General features: G+C 37.3%; 1 protein-coding gene and 1 non-coding gene across 4 annotated transcripts in view; one reads left to right on the forward strand and one right to left on the reverse strand.

Annotated features, from left to right (window-relative positions):
- FRMPD1 (FERM and PDZ domain containing 1) overlaps positions 1–23,806 on the forward strand; it is a 118,683-nt gene that overhangs the window by 67,014 nt on the left and 27,863 nt on the right. For 2 of the 3 annotated variants that reach the window (XM_045515212.2, XM_074361854.1), the window contains 2 exons: positions 13,625–13,729; positions 22,844–23,001. In XM_045515212.2, the coding sequence (XP_045371168.2) occupies positions 13,629–13,729; positions 22,844–23,001 (259 nt within the window). In that variant the 5' untranslated portion in view covers positions 13,625–13,628. Of the gene's footprint in view, positions 1–13,624; positions 13,730–22,843; positions 23,002–23,806 lie in introns of those variants that run through there. The other variant, XM_074361855.1, reaches the window with a different exon arrangement.
- Positions 5,073–5,145, reverse strand: TRNAS-ACU (transfer RNA serine (anticodon ACU)). Its single transcript has one exon. It is a non-coding gene; the product is annotated as a tRNA-Ser (tRNA).

Genomic DNA, 23,806 nt, shown 5'->3' on the forward strand with positions numbered 1-23,806 from the left:
AGATAACCAGAGGTTTGGTGACTTGTGCAATTCCAGGCTTAATTAGAGTCAAAGTCAGGAAGAGAATCCAGGTCTCTTGACTTTTAGTTCAGTGCTTTTTTGAGATTCCCTGGGTTTTATCTAGAGGGATGTTACAAATGCAGATTCTTGGGCCCTACTCTAGACTTACTGAATCAGAAACGCTGGGGCCCCAACAAGTTGTGTTCTAACCAGCCCTCCAGATGCTTCTGATGTTTTTAGGAAACCAGTGTTCTCAGTTTTACTAAGAAAGAGTAGGGGGGAAGGGTATGAGGAAAGATTGACTCCTTATGGGAGTTGGGGTACCACTTAACCACCAAGGGAAAGGGGACAGAAGGGTGAAGCTGGGTGCCAGAGAGAAACTTCTTTTTAAAAAAAAATTGAGATATAACTCATGTACCATAAAACTCACTCTTCTAAAGTGTATAATTCAGTGGGTTTTTGTATATTCACAAGGTTATGCAACCATCACCACTGTCTAATTCCAGAACATTTATCACTCCCAAAATACACCCCTTATCCATTAGGATATCCTCCTTTTCCCTTTTCCACAGCCCCTGGCAACCACTAATCAATATTCTGTCTCTGTGGATTTGCCCATTCTGGGCATTTCATATAAATGGAATCATATAATACATGGCCTTTTGTGTCTGGCTTCTTCCACTCTGTATGATGTGTTCAAGGTTCATCCATGTGTAGAGTGTATCAGGACTTCATTCTTTTTTATGGCTGAGATACACTTCAAACTTTTATCTCAGATAGGTTTGGTCATACAACTGAGCTTTACCTCAGAAAAAGAGGTTTCTCTTGGGCACATTTGCATAGAACTTTAGAGTGTTCAAAGAATTGTCACAACATAATGGAATGTAAACCTTTAACCAACCGTGGAACATAGCTGGTCAGGGATCATTGTAATTGTTCTTACAGACAAGAAAACAAGCCGGAGAGGGAAGTGTTTGTGCTCATCCAGTGTACTGCTGTGCCCACTCATTCAAGTGCAAGTAGGAATTTGGTGGGTGACAGGGCATGTGGACTCAACAGAGGAAACAGCATCTTCAGAAGACATGACAGTGTGAGAAGTCTGCCTGGAGGACAGTGGTATTTCAGTTCTGATGGAGTGTACAGTGTGAGGGAGGTGAGACAGACAGGGAGGCAGGGGCCACATCTCAAAATGCTTTGACTGCTGCTCCAAGGCCAGGAGGGAGGCAGTGGGATGGACGGTTGGGTCCAGCTCCAGAGACGAACAAGCTAATCTGATTTGGAATTCCAGTTCTGCCACTTCCTTGCTATTTGCTTTTGGCCAAATTACTTAACTTCTTCATGCCTCGATTTCTTTTTTATAAGTGAAGATTGTGGTAAGCATTAAATAACAGTGCCTGGCACATAATAAATGGTAGTATGTTAATGTGGTTGTGTTATTAGTATTGTAATTCTTGAGCTCAGACGTTATCCTAAAGATGAAAGGGATCCACTGAAGGACTGTGAAAATAAAAGTGACATGATTAGAATTATGTTCTATCATTTTGGCAGCTTTATGGAGGATAGATTCATGGAGGGTAAATCTAGAAACCTGGAGACCGGCTGGGAGATTATTACAGTATTTCAGACAGGATCAAAGTTTCAACAGTGGCTGTAGCACCAAGAAAGGAGAAGAGGTGAGAGATTAAGGAGATTAATTGAGAGCAAAGTCAATAGCACTTGGTGACTGGCTCACTGTGGGGCATGAAACAGGTGGGGAAGCTCAAGAATGACTTTTGACTTGGGAAGTTACAAAGTTAAACAGTAGTCTCCTTCAAGATGTCCTACCTTGGAGGAAAGTATTTGAGGAGTGGAGCAAAGAAAAATAGCGAATTCTGTTTCAGATAGAACTGGCTCAAGTGCTTTATGGGACATTTTGGTAGAGATGCTAAAAAGACAGTTGATTCTCAAAGCAGCTGAAACTCGGGGAGTAAATGACATCAACCGTGGAGGGTGTTTAGAGCAGTGAGCCTGAAGCTTTGTTGTATCTTGGAATCACTGGGGCAGGGGCCAAGGAGGGTCTTTAAAAACGACCAATGTTGGGCTTGTCCCCTCAAACATTTTGATTTAATTGGTCTAGGGTATGACCTGGGATTGTTAAAAGCCGCCTAGGTGATTCTAATGTGTCACAAAGTTTGGGAACCACTGGTTTAGAAATGATAGGTACCATTTATTTAGATGAGAAGGGAGCAGAGAACCAGAACCTAGAATTATATGACAGAGGGAAGGGGAACACGTGAGTAGGTGTAGTCTGAGAGGCTGGAGGAAAACGAGGAGCAGGTGTCACAGGAGCCAAAGAAGGAGGGTCAAGGAGTTTTAACATTTCTGTTTGGTAGTTTGCTAGTTTGGTTAATTTATTTCTCTCATTATTTAAAAGGCTGGATGTTTGCTATGGCTGCCAAAATGACATAATGTAATCCTAGTCATGTCACTTTTATTTTCAATATCCATTAGTGGTTTCTTGTTTGTGTTTTTTCTTGTGTCATAAGTTGGTTTATACCCTTGGACCTTGTGAATATTGGAGATTAGGTATTACAAGAAGATATATATAGTTTATTACTGGTACGTAGCAGTTCCACCACTGCATTTTGTGTTCATTCATTTGTCATTAATTCATTTAACAAACAATTATTGAATTTATTGAATGTCTACTTATGTTGGGAACTGGAGATACAAAGATGACTAAGAGAAAAAGCCCTGCTTTCAAGTTGTTTATGATCTGGCTCAGACCAGTGCACAATTTGAATTCATCCCACCTCCTAAATCATAGGCTCTCAAGCTGGGAAGGCACATGTTGATCTAATCCTCATCCAATTTCGACTGTCTCTTATAGGATCCCTGACCTGCTGGTATCTTTTGATTTCTTGCACACCTTGGTGATGAAAAGCTCTCTCTCCACCTGGGTGGTCCAGTGCCATTTTGACAGCTCTGATAATGAAAAATTTTTTTAAGATAGGCAAAATGGATACATGTTAAAGCTAACTCCATGGGTGCACAGAGGTTCATGATTCTATTTTGTCTACTTTTGTGTATGCTTCAAAATTTCCTTAAGAAAAATTAAAGAGAAAAAGTGTTTATATTGAATCAAATTTGTCTTCTTGAGCTTAGATAAATTGTTACTTCAGGACCATTCAGAACAAGTTTAGAGTCCTTTTACACCTATAGTCCAATCCAATACTTGTGATTGTTCGTAAGGTTTCCTAAGTCTTCACAACTGAATAGTTTTGCTCAGATTATTTATTATCTCTGATACTTTGAAATTGAGGCCCATATGCAGTCATGCCACCTGTAGGACCTGGTGGTTTAAGTTCCTTTGCTGTATTTATTTCTCATTTCTCTTTCATGTTGTATCACACTAGCCAATGACTCTAATGTAATGAACATTGTCATTTTATTTTCTTCTTTTTAAGTGGAATGCTTTTATTTTTCTTTCTAAAATAATATTGAATTTCCTAGTATTTTTGCTTTAAAAAAGTCAAAACAAGAAGATTAGATTACATAGAACAAAGTATTTTCTAGCATCTTATGATCATCTACTTTATTATTTTTTTCTATTTATGAGCTAAAATATATTAATAGTTTTCCTTAAATTGAACTTTTCTTTCTTAAGATAAATCCAACTTGATTATAGTGTACTGCTATCTTATAATATGTTATTGCTGGATTTTGCTGGAGGTAATTTTTTTAAAATCAAAAAACAAGTTTATTAAGAAGAATCTTAAATATATACAAAAGTATAGAGAATAGTAAAATGAACTTTAAATACCCATCTCCTAGCTTCAAGAATTATTAACATTTTCTGGCTAGGATTTTATTTAGGAATTTTGTATTTCATGAGTGAGATTGGTGTTTATGTCCCATTTTAGTGTAAGCTTGGGCAGATTTTAAATTCAGGGCTATCTTTGCATTATTAGAAGAACTTGGTAGCAGAACTTGGTAGCCTTTCATCATTTTTCTCTGTTGAAGAATATTGTCTATTAATTTTTGAGAGAGTGTTTGAAGTAATTCTTTGATAAACACAATAACACACCGAGTTCTATGTGGATTTTTAAAACACATTGTTAAAAAATTCACTTTCTAAATTTCTTCTGCAGGTAGAGATTTACTTTATTTATTTATTTATTTATTTATTTATTTATTTATTTATTTATTTATTTATTTATTTGGTTCTGGTTCTCTGCTTTGTGGGATAAAGGTGTTAAAGTATTTAAGTTTCATGAAGTTGATCAGCCTTAGGGTAGCTGAAGAGAAAAGTAATTCATGGATACCATAGGATAAATGAACCAAATACACTGACCACCTTGCCAAGCATCTCTTACCACCAGATAGAGAACAGAAAGAAGGCTGACCCTTTCCTGAAGCAGGGGCTGCATCTTACTCATCTCTCATTCTTGGTTACTTGCAGTGAGTGTTTTTTCAGTGAGTGTTTGATGAATTGGATTTCTTTTTAAATAAATGATATCTTCAGCACATCCAGGAAAGACCAACATCTTGGGTCCCCAGAGGCTACCAGGGTGTTTTATTAGTGAGAACTTATTTTCATCCTCCAGTATAGGTCTTAGAGTCTTCTCCTTTTAATACCCTACATGGAGAGTATTTCTTCCACTATGCCCACGAAATCCCTTCACAGGTAAGAATGTACATACATACCAAAGGGTTGATATGGAGATCTTGGGAGACACTATTCTGTGAGGCTGACCTTGTTACCGATGAGTCTACCTGCTCAGGAAAATTAAAGGACTTACCAGGAAGACTCTAGAAAGATATATCCCTAATTTATCTTCCAAAATCCACCAAATCCATCCGTATTACTTAGCTTAGCTAAATTGCTTGTGTATAACATGTATAGCACTCTGTAGTGTTTTTTTCCCACTAATGTTTGTCTTTACTCATTTCTCATTTTGTTAATAATAACTTGTACCAGTGGTTTATTGGTTTTGTGAATCTTTAAGAACCCACATTAACTTTGTCTTTTTTTTTTTTTTTTTTTTTGGTGGGGGAGGTAATTAGATTCATTTATTTATTTACTTACTTATTGGAGGTACTGGGGATTGAACCCAGGACGTCATGCAGAGTAAGCATGCACTCTACCATTGAGGTATACCCTCCCCCCAGCTCTGTCTTTATTAAGTGGAATGTTAGTCTAATTTTCCATGTTATTCCTACTTTTATTTTAATTTTGTTCATCCAGTCATTCAACAAACATTTATTGAGCCTATGTGACAGGTCCTGAAAGAAAATAAAAAGGGGTAAGACTGGTTCTCTATGCTCAAGTTGCTGACAGTATAATAAGAAAAGAAATAGTGAAAGAAAAAAACCCACAAAACCTAACAGAAGACCTTCACTAGCAGGTTTTAAAAAAATCACAGAATGACTCCCAGTGATATCTTTCAAGAACAGAGTCTCGAATATCACTTGTAAAGCTTTTACCTTCCTCAGAGAGAGAAATAATGAACTGAGTCTATGTCTATACCTAAATAATATGCTGCAAAATGTATGAGCCTAATCTTTTCTTTTTCAAATGATCGTATTCTTTTCCTCTTTTAAAACAGATTTTAAGGATGATTCTTTAATATTTGACATTTAAGAACTTGAGCTGATGTGTAAGGAGCCTTCCTTGAGGCATATATCTGAGAATTGCTTTTTGTGCACTATATATTTGAAACATATTTTCCAGCTCAAGAAATGTACCATTAACTCTTTCTTTGATTACAATTTTGTGCATTCCTTTTCTCTTTTCTCCGCTAGCTCCTATTATCTGCAAGTTGAATCTCCTCAGTCTGATTCTTGGTATGACAGTCTCACTTGAATTCCTATCTAGTTTTATTTTCAAATTTCAATTTAGTATAAGTGATTTTTAGCTCTTCAGTTCCTCTTCTATCCATTGCTGCCTCCTTCTATATTTTTCATTTCTCATTAGCAGTTAATAGTTTCCTAAAATTTATCGTCACTTCTTATATTCCTTTTGAAGGGTTTATATCCTTGTCTATTTACTTTGTAAGATAGTTATCACTCTGATATATTTAGTCTTCTTTTCCATTTGCAAAATATTTTGAGAGAATTTGTCCTTTCATGGTACCTTGTTCCAGACAACCAGAAATGTGTTGTTTCGAGATTCATGCCCTTTAAGGGATTTTGCTAAATTGGTGTGTGCTCATAGGAGGGTGATCTAAAGTGAACCTGTCATATGAAGATCTGTTGAAGGAAATGAGGATGTTTGGTCTGGGGCAGAGGAGTTAAGATTGCTATATTCAGGTCCAGAAAAGCTGATATATAGAAGGAGGGCTGATTTATTCTGAATGGTGTGATAGTGTGGGGCAAGGGACGGTGCTCTGAGGGCAGCACTACTGCGGAGGACCGAAGCTCTGGAGAGGTAGAATTCAGCTTTATGTAAAGAAATTTTCTAGCAATAAGATAGGTCCAACAGTGAATGACAGAACAATTAGAGGCAAGATGACTTCTTGGCAATGGGACTGTAGAGAAGATTCAAATGTTTGGGAATTTCCTGGGCTCTTATTTTCTTCCGTTGACCCAGAAGTCCAGAGGCTAATATTAAAAACATTAGCAGGTCATTTTCTTGATTTTAAACTTTCCTGTTAAGGCTTTGCTCAGTCAGGGAACACTTTCAGTGGCTTGGTTGATGTCATTTATTTGGTCTTTGGGGAATCCCTGGCTGAAGACATGTGCCTACTCACAGTCCAGATATATAATGCAAGTTAATTATTTTAATTAGAGCTATATATATTTATATAAATCAGTTAGCTAATTTGTATTTGGCAGAGGTTTTGTAACAGTCCCCTGCAAGTAACCACAGCAGTTTGATGACCTTTGAAAGGAATGGAATGTCATCATGGATGAGCTTGAGATCCCTGACAACTCTGCAGTCATTTGGAGACTGAAACAACATAGTGGTCAGAGATTTTGTATCTTCCAGTCCTGTGGTGACTTCAGGATTTCCAGCTACTCCAGGGGATGTGGGTCTTTGAATTTTGAGACAGAGCACAGTAAATATCATCTTGCCTGCTTCTTAGATCTAGTAGAGACCTCAGGTTGCATGGAAGGAAGGAACTGCAGAAGTCATCCAGTCCCTGTGTTCTATTGTAATGTCCCTTCCATGTCCATGCAGTGTTAGTTATTCATTCAGCCTCTGCTTGACTGCCTTCAGTGACCAGGATCTTGCTAATTCTTGAGAAAATTCATTCCATCCTTGGATTCCTAGGAACCACTAGGGAGGCCTAGCTTTAGCCTGACCTGGTGTCTCGCTCTCTGTAGCATTCCCCCATTAATCTTGGCTCTGCACCCCAAAATCATGTGGCATATGTCTCTTGTACCTGGTGGCCTTTTGACCGTTTGTAAACCATAATCACATATGCCACATCCAAGTCTTTGTTGAATAAACATGCTTTGATTTTTTTTAATGATTCTTCATATGGCCTGATTTTAAGTCGCTTTACCATCCTAGATCCCTATAGAAAGGTGCTAAGAGTGTGATGCTCAGACATAGGACAAATCAAGTTAATATCCATATCCTAGAAATGGCAACTACTCACTCCTGTTAAGGGCCTGACTGAGGCAATTGATATTTGGAAACTATATCCTGTGGGCTTTGCTGGATGTTTGTTCTCCTGTCCTTGTGATTAGTTTCTGTGTTGTCAAGACACTAGAACCCACATTCTTAACACTCCATAGTAAGTCCCCACAGAAATATGATGTGGTTTTGTGTCCTTGGCAAGGGGACATTAAATAATTCTTATTATAAAAGCTTTTAAAATAACAAGAAGGTAGACATTCTAGTGGAAAGATAAGGAAAAAACAGAAATAGGAAAGTACCAAAAAAAGAAATATAAATGGCGATAGCGCATGAAAAATGTTCAGATGTACAAGTAATCAAATAACTTCAAATCAAAACTGTAATGATTTCTGATGTGTAAAGATGTCCAGGGTATATTCACCAGTTGAAAATACAAGGTGCAGACCATTGAGTATAGCATGATCCTATTTTTTTGGCCTATATATTTTAATATAAATAATATAGGTCTCTGTAGATTTAGGGCAAAGTTAGCGTGAATACCCATTAAATTGTTAACTTCTGAGGGACTGGACTGGATGTTTCAAGAAAGATATTCAATTTATATAATTGTAATGTGATGGAATTATATATGACATTTACTTAATTTCCTATATTTTTCAAAAAATGTATTTTAACCTCATAATTAAATGCTACTTTCCATTCCATTAGCAAATATTTTTAAATAATACACAGTATTTATGCAAACGTGCATTTTACTTATTTTTGTCTTCTGTATTTTTCAAAATATAAACATTTAAATCATAATTAGGCACCATTTTCCATTCTGTTAGCAAGTATTTTTTAAATGGTAATGTTCAGTATTTACAAAGGTCTGTCCTGGCACGAGTGCAAATTGGTACCTTGGAAGCAATTTAATCATACATATCCAAATTCTTAAAAATGAACATATGCTTAAATCCAGTAATTTTATTTCTAGGAATTTATCCCAAGAAAATACCTGGGAAGTAGCCATATACCATGAATAAGGATGTTCATTGTAAAGCTTTTATAATAGTGAAAACTTGGAAACAGCACAAATATCCAATGATAGATTTATTGAATAAATTATGATATGACCAAAGAAAATGATACTACATAGCAGTTTTAAATGCTATAAATGCTTAAATATTAATATGGGATATTGTTCATGAAATATTAAGTGGGAAATGTATAATATCTCATTTTAATAAATATATATAGCATAATATAGAAAAAGAATGAAAATTAACAATTGATAACTCTGACAGGTAGGATTACAGGTGATTTTACTTATATATTTTTCTGTGTGTTTTACTATATGCATATATTCAATTCTTTAAATTAAATAATTAAAAGTAGTTAAAAAGTTTTAAAAAATAGTACTAAGGGCTTATAATAGAATCAGCAGTCCTGGCCCCGCTCCTTCTCAGCCTCTAATTTCTTATCTTAGAAGCAACTTTCAATTCTTCCAGCTGTTTCCTCTGTTTTATTCTTCCATATTTCTGAGAAATATGCTTGAGTTACTATTTCTTAACTTATTAAATAGTTTTGTACATTATCGAATTATTTTGGTAGGTGAGGATTTAGCTCTTGTACCACTACACTAGTTTTCCTTCACCATGTTCTCCTGACATTGTTATATCACTGTTTTGAGAAATCATTTTTCAGTGTTTACATTACAATTACTGCACTGTAAATATTGTTCATTGTTGAGCCAAGTAATGAACTATAATTTTGTTTCCTTTCTTATACAACATTCTCCTTGTCTTTGATTTGCTTAGTTTTCCATGTACTTATTGCTAATACTTTCCAAACTTCTCAGTGAAATTTTCTGCACAAACACATTAGAAAATCTATCCACTCTTATGTGTTTCCCCTAAGATCTGTGTCTTCATGCACCAGTCTGTACAGGTTCCCTAGTTCTTATATACGGGCATTAGCATATTATACTCCTTCATGGTCATCCTCGATGTTCTCTTTGTCTCTTGTCTGTATTTTGTCCCCAATTTCCTAGATCTCATCTTTATTTATTTACTTCCTTATTTTGCTGGGGTACATACTCTAGTAGCATTCTGAGAAAGGGTATATGACAGGTAAATTTTTTGAGACCTAAACATTTGAAAATGTCTACTATTTGATTGGTAGTTTGGGTTGATATGCAATTCTAGATTGAAAATTATTTTTGTTCAGAAATTTGAAAGCATGGCTTCAATGTCTTCAGGCTTCCATTGTTGATACTGAGACGTCTAATGCCATTTTTATTCTCAATTATTCGTTTGTGATCTGTTTTTTTTTTTTTTCTCTCAAAGCTTTGAAGATACTCTGTTTCTAGTTTCTGAAATTTTAAGATGTTATTTCTTGGTTTGGGTCTTCTTTCATTAATTATTCTGGATAATTAGCAGATGTTCTTAATCTGGAAACTTAGGTTTTTCAGGGAAACTTTATTGACTTATTTAACAATTTCCTTACCTCCATTTCCTTTGCTCTCTCTTCATAGACCTCATGCTGGATGAATATTGGACCTCCTGAGTTGATAACTATACATTTCTAACTTTTTTCTGTTATCCCAACTTTGGCTTTTGGTTACTCTTTCTGTAATAGTTCATTGACTACATTTCTCAACGTTTTAATTGAATTTTTATTCCAGTTATCTTATTTTTAATTTCCGAGTGTTCATTCTTATTCTCTGTTCTTTTTCAAAGAAAATTCTTTTCTTATTTCATGGATGTATTATCTTTTTGAGAGTCTGAATTATAGAGTAACACTTTTTTCTTCTGTTTCCTGCATTGTCTCTGTTTCTTCTGAGTTCTGTTTGTTTTAATCTGTTTCTCATAATATAGGTTTTCCTCAAATATCCATTCATGTGTAAGAGTGAGGCACTAAAACAAATGGCTGGAAGCTTTGTACAGTGGATGGGGCTCACTGACTAGTAGATTTCAGAGCAGGATAACCTGGAAGTAAGTTGCCAGAAGTTTCAATATCTGAAGGTCTTTTCTCAGGTGCTATTTAATTCCCCAGAAAAGGATTCTCTAAACTCTTACTTTGCACATAAATTCCTAACTGCCAGTATTCTGGGAACTGGGCAAAGGAGGTCTTGACCTTTAGTAAAATGAGTTTTTCTTAATCCTTCTGTTTTCATTCCTATACCCTTTTGTACCCAGTCTCCCTAAGTCTCCAGCCTCTCTTGTTTGATTCTGTAAAGAATAAGCCTCTTGTCTCCAGGAGGATGGGGAAGGGATGGTTGTCTAGGTGGGCAGGTGTAGTGGGAAGGGGCCTGTGAATATAATTGCTGCTTTATAGAGACCTGTTTCCATGTTTTCAGCCCTATGCCTCATCCCTGCTTTCTCCTGAACCTACTGCCTCTAATTCCTGAGCCATCATAGGGCACATCAGCTCATTTTTGTCAGTGTCTCCTTCTGCAAGCACGTAGGTTTCTGTTTCCTTTGCTCTGCTCAGTTCTCTCTCCTCAAAACAGTTTCTATCTTTCAAACACTGTCAACATCTCTCATCCACTGTCTTCTCTCTTCTCTTTATCCAATGGGTTTATCCCCTTTTTATTTCTTTACTGTAATTTATAAGGTTTATTTAGGAAAGAGAGGCAATTATTATTTCGATTCACATTATTTCAATTCACCATGTTTAACCAGAAATCTACTCTCCCTCATTTTTATAGTTTTAAAAAGTGAGCCATGTAGAACTGAAGACAGTGTTCAGGCCTGCTGTTCCCATGATAGAAAAAAGCTAGATTGACACATCCCTTGATCTAAATAGAATTTATTTTTGGTTGAAGCCTATGTTTTACACCATTAATTTGTATGTGGCTACCATTTGATGAAAAACTTAAGTCTCTAGTTTTCCAAAGTGATGAGTTTGGGTGCCCCACTTTCATTTTTGTATGAAAATGGTTAGCGTACTGTAGTATAGATCTCCCTGTTATTCTGTTGATTACTGATAGATTCTATTTGCTAATATTTTATTTGGGATATTTATTTTGACATTCATAAGAGAGATTGTATCTCTGCTTTACTGTATTATTTTTATCAGAATCAGTATCAATGCTATACTGGCTGCTTGAAAAGAATTTGGAAGCTTTCCTTCTTTATGCTCTAGAACAGCTGAAATAGCATTGGGGGGAAGTAAACTAAGCTGGCTAAGAGCAACACGATATCCTGGGTTGGATCCTGGAACAGAAAAGGAGCATTAGTGGAAGAACTGATGAAATCTGAATAAAATTTGCAGTTTAGCTAGTAAGACTGCACCAGTGTTAATTTCTTAGTTTTGACAAGGGTACAATGATTTTGTAACATGCTATCAAGGAAAGCTGGATGGATGGTATATTGGAACTCTCTGTATTATCTTTGTAACCTTTTTATACACCTAAAATTATTCAAAAATTAAAAGTTTATATTTAAAACAAAAATTGTCTGGGTGGGCTACATCTTATAAATTTGTGAGAATTTATCTTTGAACCTATCTGTACCTGGAATTTTTTGAGGCGGGGGGTAGTAGCTGTTTAATAACTTTCTCTTCTATGGTAATTGTCTTTTTAGATTTTCTACATCTTCTAGGGTCATCTTACTCATATTTTCCTTGAAACCCATCCATATCCTTCAGGTTTTCAAATGTGTTTGTGTAATGTTAAACAACATAATCTCTTATAATTCTTTTTTATTTTCTCTGTATCCATGGTTATTTGCCAATGTCATGTCTTATTTTGTGTCATTATTTTTTAGGTTGTGAAGTTAATTTGGTGAATTGAGAACAGTATTTTTAGAAGTGAAATAGACTAGAATAGAAAAATATAAATTATTTTATGAAATTTTAATCTCAAACACATATACTATTTTTCTTGGTAACCTGATAATATCTTTCAAAGCACAAACGCATATAAGTTCTGACCTAGAGATTCAATGTCTGGAAGCTTATCCAAATATATAATTGCATATATGCAGAATTGATACATGTGCAACATAACTCATTGCAGTATTATTTGTAATAGCAAAAGATTGGCTATCAAATGTCAATCAAGGGAGGACTATTTTTTAAATTACAGTACATTCATATAGTGTAATACTCAGTAGTTGTCAAACAGAATAAAGAGGCATTCTATGTATTTATGTGGAAAAATATCAAGGGTATATATTCTAGGGAGAAGAAAGCCTGGTGCAGAAGAGTGTATATGATGTGCTGTCCTTTGTGTTAAGAAGAGGGTATATAAAATATTTGCATTTGTTTGTATAGACATACAAAAACTCTGGAAAGACAAATATCTCAAGGAGAGAGATGATTATGTATGCATGAGGGAAGTAGGTAGATAGGGACAGGTAAGGTTAGAGGAAAGACCTTTCACTGTATATTATTTTTTAAATTATGGTAAGAACACACTTAACATGAGATCTTCCCTCTTAACAATTTGTAAGTGCACAATACAGTAACTGTATATCCTTTTTCTTCCTTTTTTTTTTTTTTTTACAATCTAGGGTTTGGATTATACAAATTCAAAATTACCTATTCAAAAATTTGAATTACCTATTCAAAAAATTAGATATAAGACATTGAACAAGAGAAGCAGCACTCAGAAGAACAGGCACAGTTTGACGAGAATGATTCCATGTCCATGTGGTTCCTGATGCAGGCAAAGCTGAGCTTTGCTATCCAGGGATGTGCACATAGTTGCGGGGGGTGGGGCGGGCGGGCAGTATCACGCAGCAAGGAGTGTCTCTGCCAGTGGGTCACAGTCACAGTTTGAGAAGCCTTATCTATTTCATTCCCTAATCCTACGTTTAACCATTTAAGACATAAAGCCAGTCTTTTTACCACAAGACTGTGGACTCCTTCAGGCAGCAGGCTGCTATAGTTGTTCCCTCTATGGACACTGAGCACCTGTTTATGTTAATTTCAGATAAAAAGAGAGACCTAGTTATTTGATCAGCTTATCCTAAAATTGGCAAATACAGGCAGCATCATAGTGATTTGTCAAAATGCTCTTCCAAATAAATATTTTGGTAAGCTTCTTAAAAGAACTCTTCTTCCTTTTAGGTAAATGGAAGAGCTGGAGAGCAGTTTATTCCAGACACGGAAAGCACACAGAATAGAACAAATGGTGGCAAGATGGCTCCGGCGCTCCCGGGACAGCTCGGCCCGGTAAGGCTCCTGGGCTGGCAGGGATTTCTGGCTGCAAGGGTTCAGTGTCCCCGTGGGAGGAGATTTTGCAGTCTTGGCAGTGCCTGGGGATCACTGTTCTTACACCCTGTGATGGGAGAAGTGTAAATGGGTCAGCAGTTTTGCTGGAGTGCCTTTATCTCTGTCCCCTTCCAGCTCCTCCCTCTGCGTCCTTCAGTGGGCGCCCACAGACACACTCACACCAAAGTCATACATGCTTTACAGAGATACACACATTCACACACAGACATACACACAGACAAACTCGTACCCACATACTTGCACACGTGAGCTTGTACGCTCTCTGGAACACACACTCACACATATACTCTTTTGAACACACCTCACATAAGTTTCTCTCTCAGTTTCTCTCTGTCTCACACAACCCCTTGTCTTAGTACTCAGTGTCAGGCAATCTGCTGTTTATACTCTTTCCCTGTCTTTGTTTCCAGCAGCTGTTCCTTACAGTCCCTGTTTCATTCTAAACAAAATGAAATGAAATCAAATACAGATCTGATTTGACTGCTACAAGAGAACTTAAATTATGTTTTGTTGTGAAGCACTCATTTTCCATCTCAGATTTCCCGTCTGGCCCTGATGCAGAGATGAAATATCACATGTCAGGTGTTTCTGAGACACACATTCTTCTGAAGGAACTGGAAATAGCTGTTCTACTGCTGAGCAATAAACCTTGCTCAGGGTTGCACTGCCCTGCAGACAAGTGCTCCGATCCTCACATATTGCGATAAGACAAGGCTGGGAGAATTAGCCCCATTTTACAGTTGAAAACCCGAGGCTCCGAGAATGACTTGTTTAGGACCATCCCCACTCCCTGCTCCAAAACCTTTGATAGGTCCTCCTCTCTTATAGGATGAGTTGAAACATTTTTGTTTGACATTTAAGGCTTTCCATGATTGACCCACAATCCTTTACAGCTATTTGTCTTACTGTTTTGCCTCATTCACAACAGACTCCCCCTAAAATGACCTACTCACTGCTATTATAAGCACCCCTCTTCTACTCTCATCCCCTAGACTGGGTTCCTGTGCCAGATCACTTCCTTTCCATCTCCATGTGTCCAGAACCCACGCATGGTTCAAATTCTGGCTGAAACGCTCAATCATCTATGAAGTGTTCCTCAGCCCACAGTCAGAATTAACCTCTCCCAAGAGATCCCATAGTATTTGGTTTGTAGCATCAGCACTGTGCTTCTTTTGGTGTGTTCCGCTTACATTTGAGCACATCCCTTTTTCTTCTAGACCACAGGCTCTATGAGCTCAGATATCAGCCTCATCTCATAGCCCAGAGGTGATTGAGTTCCAGGAGATTGCAAGTGATTGGGTAGTTCTTGGGAAACGAACGGGAAAACTTCTAGGCACATTGTTTCCTAAAATGGGTTCTGTAAAACCTAGTCCTGTGTGATGCTGCTCTACTAAAAAGGCTCCATGGCCAGATAAGTTTAGGAAGTGATGCAGCCGATGTCTCACTCCTACCCACCCACTCTTGATGACTCAGTGCATTTTAGCACATTAAAGGCTCTGAGAAGTCCTGCAGAAAAGAGATCCGTGTAACTTTAACTTGACTTTGCCTGAACATTTGACCTTAGAACTCTCTAATATCTATCTTCTCTCTTGAAATTCTGTAAATAGGTTGCCAAAAATTAGATGTAGGATTTAGCATTTGAGTATCAGCATTGTCTCTGAGTTCCCTGATAGCCAGGTCAAGAAATGAAAAAGTACATTGAAATGTTCTTCTATAGTCCAGAAAAAGGAAACATAGAAGTTAATCTGCAGTCATAGAATTTTACATGCATCTTTTAGCAATCCTATTATTTTTTTTAGACTGTTAAGAGCTTCCAGTCATTTCAGCCAGCTATACTTACTTTACTTGTAATTGTCATTTTTTCCATAAAAGTTAAATTTTATCTGTGACACGAATTGAATTGTCTAGGAGCCAAGTAGTCAAAAATGATGATTTTCATTTCCAAACGTTATTAAACATATTGATAACTTTTATGAACCTGGGTAATGTTAGAGCTTTATAATGCATCTTAAAATGGGTGTTTTTCTGGGGAGGAGTGTCAACTTTCAAAGTTGCTTTGATTTCTTGAATTTTAAATAAATTTTCAGTGGGTGGTTATTGCTATAATCACTAGTCAAATTCAGATAATGGTACTCAGTTTGAATGTGCTTGTGTGTGTGCGTGCGCTTAGGTAGGTTACAAGCCTAGTGATAACCTCTAATTGTAGAAATGCAACATTACTCAGATTATTAAAATGACTACTCTCTCACCACTTAATTTTGCATTCCAGTATAAAAATAACATTTACAATATCAGCGCTCTTTTAGAAATAGCTAACTCCCCAAAAGGTCTCTGTGACATGTTTTGAATTTCTGTATAAAGAATGTAATACAAACTACTTAATAAAAGTTGCAACAAAGTGACATTATGTTATGAACTAATTTTTAACCATTTTGCTTGGAGCTAAATTGTCATCTTCTTAACAGCTTTGTATAACTAGGGAGGTGATAAAATGACAAAGACACATTATAGAATACTTTCTCACTTAATTATACCATTTTTTTCTCTCCTACAAGTTTCTATTTTTATTCTCTTGGTGATTGATTGCTTCTAAGCTTAGAAAATCCTCACTTAGTAATTAATTTAATTAATTAATTTTCAATTTGATAGTTTAAGATATTTAATATTTAATATTTAATATAAATACATTATAATATATTATAATATTTTGTTATATGTAAATATAATACATACAACATGATATATATATAATTAAGTATAATATATAATTAAATATATTATATAGACAATATAATATATTATAGACAATATACTATGTAGATAATATATTATATACAATATAATATAAATATAAATATACTATAACTCTAACTTGATTTTTTCCAAAATAATAAGTGCTATTTGCATTACCATTAACTGTGAGCTTTCCTTTCTTCACTGACTTACGACCCTTCTTTGATCATATATGAAATTCATATGTCTGTGAGTGAGAAATTGTATCTCTTCCTAGGCTAGCTATTTTATTCCATTGATCTAATTGCCTGTTTTAAAACATTTGTATTAAAACTACATTTATTATCTATTAAACTAGACTTTTATTACTCTTCATTTTCCATTTTTTCACTCTTACCTGCCTTTTCTTCCATTTGAACTTTATAATGATTTTATTGTGTTATTAAAACAGTTCTACATAAGATTTACTGAATTCTCTTATTCTTAATCTGGAAGTGTTGGTTTTATAGAGCAAGATTTAAAGAAACATAAAGAACTTAATGAATTTGATGCCTTCTTCTTGGTGCTTGGTTTTAAAGGGCTTAAAAAGATTTCTTTCAATTTATCTTGACTCTTAATACTAATGAGCACACATGCACATGTCTGCACACACATGCACACACCCATAGATGTACTCATAGGCATACCTATGCACACTGTGCACATGCGCACACACATGCATCATGGCATCTCGGTGTCAGAAGCCCTCGCTATTGATTTTACACTCTTTCTAAATTGACTTGTTTATTTCAACCATAAATACTCTTTACTAATTATAGGAATGATTATGCCGTACATCAAAAATTGATGCAACATTGTAAACTGACTATACTTTGATTAAAAAATAAAAAAAAATAATAGGAATGGTATTTTGATCTTTCTAATACTCCTAATGATCTAAAAAGACCATTTCTGGTACCAGTTATTTTATTGCTTTTCAACTGGTGGGCAAAAGTGGAAAGATTCGAGGAGAACAGGTTAGAAGCCTCCTTCACTGCATCTGCAGAGTTGCCATTGTCTTCTAAACCTCCTTTTTAAAGTAGTAATGGAATGATTTCTCCTCCTTTCAACCGTAGGCCTTCGCCCAGTAGTGCTCTGCTCACAATATGCACATTCAGTGGTCCCCTAGAGACTGTCACAGCCACGAGCATAGTCCTGTGATTATGACTACATGATACATTTCTTTCTGGTACAGACTGCCACTTCTATTTCTTCTTTCACTGAATAAACTTTAGATTAAAAATCCAGCTTATATCAGACTTTAGCTTTTAAAATCACTTAAGCTAAACATAATACAGTGTTTAAACATAGATTCAAAATAGTTTCTCCACATCCTGCTGGAATGCAAAAGTGAATTCTTTGTTGTTACAAGATAGAAGCAAAAATATATTTTCCAGCCTATCAGAGAGCAGATAAAGAATGAAGCATAATCTATCTCCATCTGGTATTTTTCTTTTTCAATGTTATTAATCTCAATATGAACTTATGACCCATAAAATATAGAATTAGTCTACACAAGGCTATTTTCATGATAAATTTAACATTTTTCTTAGTTCTACCTTGGGCTTGATCCACATATCTGACAGAAATTCCATTAGTGTAGCCGCAGGTCTTATACTGAGCCAATGTAAAGTCAAAGGAATGACCTGAGATTTGTGATTTGAAACCATTACAAAGGCAGCAGACATAGGTTTTTGGATTGTCAGCACTTAGTTTGATATTTATAAGATTCTACAGAGGAGGAAATTTTGCTACAGAGATCATTTCCTTCAGTTCCTTGTCAAATATTGAACATTCTTTGTGAGGAGAGGCCTCCTGTTCTTAAGCAATCCTTTTCCAAACAAAAGCTGAAATGTGGCCTTTGGGGAAAATGTCAAATCCAGACTTTGGGCCAAAGCTGCTGACACTGTCCAGAGATTAGTCAACACAGTGGGGCCTCGTTTGTCTACCACTGTTGAGGAACAAACCCTTCCAGATGGACAAGTCAGACAAATGAAGCCTACCCATTTGAAAAGCATCCACATGGACTCTGTCTTAACCATGGGGTAAGGTTTGTGTTTTTCTTTTGTTCTCCAAACACTTGTTAAGCCTTACTCTATGCCTAGCATTGAGTTCAGCACACGGGGCAAGAAAGACATGTTTTTTGCCATATGAGCTTTAGTCTAGAGAGGGTAAGAGACTTCACACTGGTCATTACAAATATGATGTATATTTCAAAAAGGGATGCATAGGTTTTGTGGGTGTGTTCATCACAGAGACAGAGAGATGTCTGCCAAAACCAGAAGATAGAGTAGAGTTGGGCAGGTAAAGCGTATGGTTGGGTGTTTTGGGAAATCTCTAGAGAGTGTGAAGGTCAGGGATTGGGGGATATTCTCAGCATAGGGAAGAGCTTGTGTACTTGAAGCACTCAAAGGAGACTTGTTTGGCTGGAACAAAAATACTGAGAGAACAAATGTCTTGGTTGTAGAGGCTAGAGTGGTGGGCAGGGGTGTATTAAGCCATGGTAAGGATTTGGGATTAGGTCATTCAGTCAGGGCAGACATGTGAGCAGGGTTGTGTTTATGAAATCAGTCTGGCTGCTGGATGGAGAATCATTCAGGTGAGATAAGAATGAAAAGTGGGGAGACCAGGTAGAAGACTGTTGCAGAAATCTGTCTTCAGGACAGGAGGCAGGGTCCTGAAATAGAATGGTGGCCATGGAGAGAGAGAGAAATGGACATCTTTGGAGATCTTTTGGAGTAGTGACTGATAGGATATTAGGGGTGAGAGCAGGGTAAAGTCAAGGATGACTCCCAGGAGTCTGGCTTGAGAAACTGAGCATTATCTTCCTGATACAATTTACTGAGCTCTGGGACATGGAGAAGATGGTCCTGATTAGGACGATGGTCATAAGACTGAGCTGCATATCAAATTAAGCAAACTTGACAAATGGCAAACATTGAACTCTTACTTAAATTCAAATATGCAAATCGTCTGCTGTTTATTAGTGGTTATATATACATTTTCCACCTTTGCTAATCATATTAGAGGTGCTAATTTATATCATGCTCCCTTTATACAGCGTATTACTCATGTATTCACCTAATAAGCACAGATGCTTTCTGTGGGCAAAGCGCTTCACTCAGCACTCTGAGAAATACAAAGGTGGATAAAAATGGTTCCTGCATTCCAAGAATTTACAGTCTATTAGAGGCAGTGGTACATGGAATCAGATAGCTATTACTGAAGGCTGAGGTGCTCTGAGCCATAAGAGAGAGTTGGAGCTCCGAGATGAGAGAACTTGTATCTGGCTTGGAAATCAGAGAAGGCTTTTTGGAAGTGGTGGCACTTGAGCTAGGCTTTGATCGGCCTCATATTTTCCTGTGAGGCAGCTGCATGAACTGAGGTCCAGATGTAAAACTGGTGCAGCAGGTAAGATTAGGCTGGTGTGAAGGCCTGGGAAGGGGAGTGGTGGGGAATGTTGGCCAGGGCCTGAGACCTAAAGACATAGGGCCATGAGGATAAGGTTGAGGAGTTAAACTTCTTATCCTGAGGGTAATGGGGAGCTGTTGGGGCAGAATAATCTGAATTCTTCCTTAGGAAGGAGTTTGAACCACAGTTTAGAAGATGCTCTGGAAGAGTTTTTTTGTTTTGTTTTTTGGTTTTTGGTTATTTTTGGAGGTACTAGGGATTTAACGCAGGACCTCATGCATGCTAAGCAGGCACTCTACCACTGAGCTGTACCCTCCCCACTGGAAGGAGAAGTGGTATTTGCCTTTCTCTGACTTAATTCACTTGATACATTTTGAAAGTATAAAATACACGCTGGATTTTGAAGACTTAATATGAAAAAAAGGGTGCAAAATATCTCATCAATGATTTTTATTTTTATTGATTACATGTTGAAAGGATAGTATTTTGGATACATTGGGTTAAATAAAAATGTATTAAAAATCACTTGCTTCCCCCTCCTCCACCCCAGTTTTCAGGTGGCTGTTAGAAAACTTACGCTTACAAATGTGGCTTGTATTATCCTTCATTTGATCAGCACTGCTCCAGAAGTGGTGCTACACTACCCTCGAAGAAAATCTCCCCACTTTGAAACTCCCTCCCCAGCTATGTGACTTTAAGCAAGTTAAAGTCTCTCAAAGCAAGATTCAGCCTCATCTATAAAATAGGGGTAATAATCATCCCTGTCTCACAGGTTTGTTATGAGGGTCAAGTGAGCTATGAAAGTAAGTGAGATCACCCCCCAGTACATGGTTAGTGCTCAGTAAATGCCATTAATGATTATTGTTGTTGTTACTGCTGCTATTACCAAGTTTTTTGTTTTTGTTTTTGTTTTTTTAATCTGGATTTCCATCAAATCTGTATTTTTGTTCAGGACTTCTTTTCATGTAATCTTCCCAACCAGAAATCCAGCATCAGTTTTACGTGCGTCTTCCTTTATTGCATCAGCTCATTAAGAGCGCCTAGCGCCTAATACACATTCAGCTACTCTGTTTTTAATGAACTGTTGGATGCTTTTTCTGGCTATGTTTTGTGTGTTTATCCTGCAGCTCCACTAAGTTTATTTTTTTAAGCCCTAGTAATTCTCTTTGTGATCATTTTCTAGATGTAGATCATCATCTGTTTGAAAAATAAAAGGTAGTACTTTTCCATTTCCTATGCTTATTATTCCTCATCATTTTTCCTTCTCTGGTAACTATTCCAGGCATTTTTCCTGCTACAGTAAATAGGAGTAATGTCTAGGGTATCCTTCCTGTTGCTTTTTATGAAAGAATGCAAATGTTGATTTTTGCCCTTCAGTGTAATATATTATTTATTATATTTAGAAAGTTCCTTTCAGAGCTTTATAGTTTTTTTTTTTAAATCAGGAATACCTATGGGTTTTATTCAGTATAAATTTTCAGAATTTTCTGCTTTTTCCCTCTTGTTAGGTCTGTCTTCCAGCTCTTCTCAGTATTACCCATGTTCTTGCCTAGAAGAAATCCTGTCCTTGCTCCTAAGGGAGCTCCTTGATGGATAACATGCATGAGGCTTTGTACTTGGACTTGTCACTTGCATTTTGGCTCCATGAAGCAGTTTTTTAAAATATTTCCTGGTCCTTGTTGAAACTTGAGATTATTATAAATGACAGAGAGGTGATTTTCAGATAAGTGGGGTCCTAATGCATTAGGCAGAGTTCCTGACAGTGTTTGGTAAATGGATGAGAATAAAAGACCTTAACTGCAGAATGCAGAGGGTGCTGTTACTCCTCCACATCTGTTGTTTATAAGGACAGTAAACACCTTATCCCATCACTATTTGACCTTCCTTAGAAAGAACCACTGACTCTTATGGGGGTAAAAATCATTTGCTACAGATAAATGAAACCTAGCTCGTAAATTCACTATGTGGTGTTGAGAGATAGAAAATACAACTTTCAAGTTACCTGCTTTTATATATAGAGAGAACATCCATGTTTTTAACAATTAATACAGAGGAAGTTCTTGCTATCTGGGATTTTATATTGGAATGCTCACAGTTACAAAGTTGAAGGGGAAGCAACATTCATCATAAAGAAAAACAGAAAAAAATCACCAAAGAAATCATCTACCTATAAAATTAATCATCATCAGACATCCAAACTGAGCAACTCCTGGTTTTCATTCACAGTCCATGTGTTTCCTCTTCTATACCTCTGCTGAAGCAGTGCCTTCTGCCTGGAATGCCTGTCCATCTATCCATTCATCCACCCATCTAGCCATCCATGTACCCACCCATCCATCCATCCATGCATCCATGTATCCATGCATCTATCCATCTATGCAAACACCCATGCCTCCATCCATGCATCTATCCATCTATGAATCCATGCATCCATCCATCTATCATGTGTGCATCCATCCACCTACCCATCTATACATCTATGCATACATTGACTCATCAGCAATTACTGAATATCTTCTGTGTGCCAGGATTTGGGCTATGTAGGTATACCCTCAGCATCTCTCAGCTGCCACCTCTTCCAGGTAGCAAATGCTTCCCTGATTCCTTCTCCCCTCCCCAACAAAGTTAAAACTGCTCTCTGCTTTCTCTGAGTACCCATTGCACTTCATGACTTCTCTTTTATTTAGAGCATGGTGCTGTGTCCTACTATTTTATCTACTGGTGTTTGTGTCTTCTCTCTCCCAAGAGAAGAGCTGGTGCCCACTCAGCTAGCTCTGCATCTTCCTTCTCCAGGAGGAGGGGCTGACCCAGTTTGTGGCCACCAACTAGAATCCTCTCTCTGTCTTTTTTTACATTCTCCTTCTCTTCCAGGGCTAAAGTTGCTGCAGCTGATGGGCCGCCCGGGATCCCAACCCAGACCCTCATCCCTGTCAAACACACAGTAAAAATAGACAAAGATGCCCTCCTCCAAGACTATGGATTTCACATTTCTGAGACCCTTCCCCTAACAGTGGTGGCCGTCACAGCAGGTAGGGGCTGCCTGGGAAACAAGAAAGGATTCTGGCTTCTTGCGGGGAAATAGCCCCGGTTCTCTTCCCATCTCTCTGTGCTTTAACATAATGCAGAAAATGCTACCCTAAAAAGGTTAGAAAGGGCAGTAATTTTGACCTAATTCTCTTGGACTTTGCACCTTCCTATGGTGCTGGGAGGGAGGGGCCCACTTGCTGTTTGCACCCCTGCTCCACGGCTTCAGCCAGGGCTTTGCCCACCCGTGCCGCCCCCAGCCAGTCTCAGGGATGGTGACAGTATTTGGATCATCAGGCTCTCCTCTCTGAACCCTGCATGCTCTGAGCTGGGGAGAGTTTCTGGTCAGACAGTAATAGAAATTATTGATTTGTTTTCACTTGAGTCTCTAAAATATAGGCTGCATCAGGGTGAAGAGGAGCAGACTGGAAGGGTCTAGTGTTTGTTTTCATGCTTCAGCTGTGTATTGATGTTATATCTGGGACTAGTTAAAAATCTATTAATTTAAATGTGCACTCACACACACACACACACACACACACACACATCCGAGAGTTCTTTAGAGATGAATGTAGTGGATTTGCTGGCCAGCTCCGTTGATTCAGAGGGTTTCTGCTAGTCTTCTTTCCCCAGACAGTCTCCTAACAATCCCTTGAAGGTGATGGATTGTAGTACATTATCCGTGATTTGTAAACGGGAAAACTGAGATCCCCGTGAGCCCAAGCCTGGCTAGGGGTAGGGCGAGCTGGTGCCCTGGAGACTGGATCAGGCTGCCATTTAGGTGTGCTGCAGTGACACGTGGGGCCTGGG

Source organism: Camelus bactrianus, chromosome 4 (assembly GCF_048773025.1).
Source record: "Camelus bactrianus isolate YW-2024 breed Bactrian camel chromosome 4, ASM4877302v1, whole genome shotgun sequence".
NCBI classification, from domain to species: Eukaryota; Metazoa; Chordata; class Mammalia; order Artiodactyla; family Camelidae; genus Camelus; species Camelus bactrianus.